This window comes from Poecilia latipinna, unplaced genomic scaffold (assembly GCF_001443285.1).
Source record: "Poecilia latipinna isolate Pla-1442-1.1 unplaced genomic scaffold, P_latipinna-1.0 Scaffold2662, whole genome shotgun sequence".
NCBI classification, from domain to species: Eukaryota; Metazoa; Chordata; class Actinopteri; order Cyprinodontiformes; family Poeciliidae; genus Poecilia; species Poecilia latipinna.
In genome coordinates, this window is record NW_015115278.1 from 95,139 (window position 1) to 96,538 (window position 1,400).

A 1,400-nucleotide genomic window follows, 5' to 3' on the forward strand; every position below is an offset into this window, starting at 1 on the left:
CCATGCTCTCAGTAAGTGTTGATTAAGCGACTTAAGATTGTTTATTTTTATGCAACCTGCATTTGACTTTGAATGAATGTCTCCTTTATTACTTGACATTATTTGATATAGGCAGATTTATTTGACTCATGTATAATTTATGGTACTGAGAGCCTTACTATTAAATATTATTTTACTGATTGCAGGTTTTTCAGTTGTCTTTTGACTGAATAGCTGCTGTATTGTGCCTGCAAGTATTTTGCATGTTTATGTCCAAGTTAGGTGAATTTATTACCAGATCATTTTTTCACTTTGCCAGATCACTTAGTATCATTTATACCAACAGCGAAAAATTAACAGTTAATCCAAGTGATCAGCAAAGATCCGTGATCCGCAGAGATTGGCCTCATGGGTGATCGGTATCGGAAGCAAAAATCCTGATCAGAGTATCCCTACTTTTAATTTCTTCAGTTGGTGCTGGAGTTGATTGTACTTACATCCAGTATAGTTAGTGCAGGTAAGAGTTTGATGTCTTCAGACAGCTGTGTTAGTTGATTGGACGACAGCAGAAGTTTGGTGAGGTCGGTCTGTTCCCACCAGCGATCTGATCCTCTAAACGATACGTTCTCCTGGGCTTCCGCTGGGTCATCAATGTTAAGCCGATACACATTCTGAGGGACTGGAACACATGATGACTCAAATCGCTGAAGATACAAACATAATTCACTTAGAACACCACAGTAGTACATGCTGATTAGTTTAATCAACGTTAAAGGAGATAGGATGAGGGCTTAGGTGGATTGTTGAGCCTCATCTGTGTAGTTTAGTGATTTGTGGATAGGAAGAATAGAAACATAGAATGAATGAATCCTTTATTGTCCCACAGTGGGGGAATTCAGGAGTAGCATTAAAGTATGTAGGTTCAGAAGGACACTTGTTGGGTCTTGCAGGACTTGTATCTCAATCCAGGGCTCTATTTAGAACTTTATGTCTAATATGCCTTTGAAATCATTTAAAGTTATCTGTAACATATGAATCAAAGCATATTGGGCTTCCTCATTGATAGACAACAATAGACCACAGAAGAGGAAAAAGAGGGACCTTATCTGTCGCAGATATGAAGAGATAAACTTATACTTAAAGCAGCAAAATGACCAAAAGTTATGTGGTTAATAATAAAACAAAGAAATGGTGAACTTTGGAACCTGACTTGACCAGTTCATGTTCAAACTGGTAAAAAGTTTTCTTCCTATGTAAACAAACCCTGCAGATTGCATGGAGTCAGTGACTCTATGGAGTCGGTGACTAAACTAGAGCTATGCCGATCATAATCGGTTGATTTCCATGAAAAAGTGTATGATCTGTGATCGCCGATCACGGTCTCTTGTTGCCGATCACCAAATCCGATCACCTGTACCTCA

The 1,400-nt window shown here is 38.6% G+C and overlaps 1 protein-coding gene across 3 annotated transcripts in view; it reads right to left on the reverse strand.

Moving 5' to 3' along the window:
- The window catches only part of lrrc40 (leucine rich repeat containing 40), a 26,051-nt gene that overhangs the window by 17,783 nt on the left and 6,868 nt on the right, over positions 1–1,400 (reverse strand). For all 3 annotated transcript variants that reach the window (XM_015020798.1, XM_015020797.1, XM_015020799.1), the window contains exon 2: positions 477–658. In XM_015020798.1, coding sequence (XP_014876284.1) covers positions 477–658 — 182 coding nt within the window. The remainder of the gene's footprint in view (positions 1–476; positions 659–1,400) is intronic.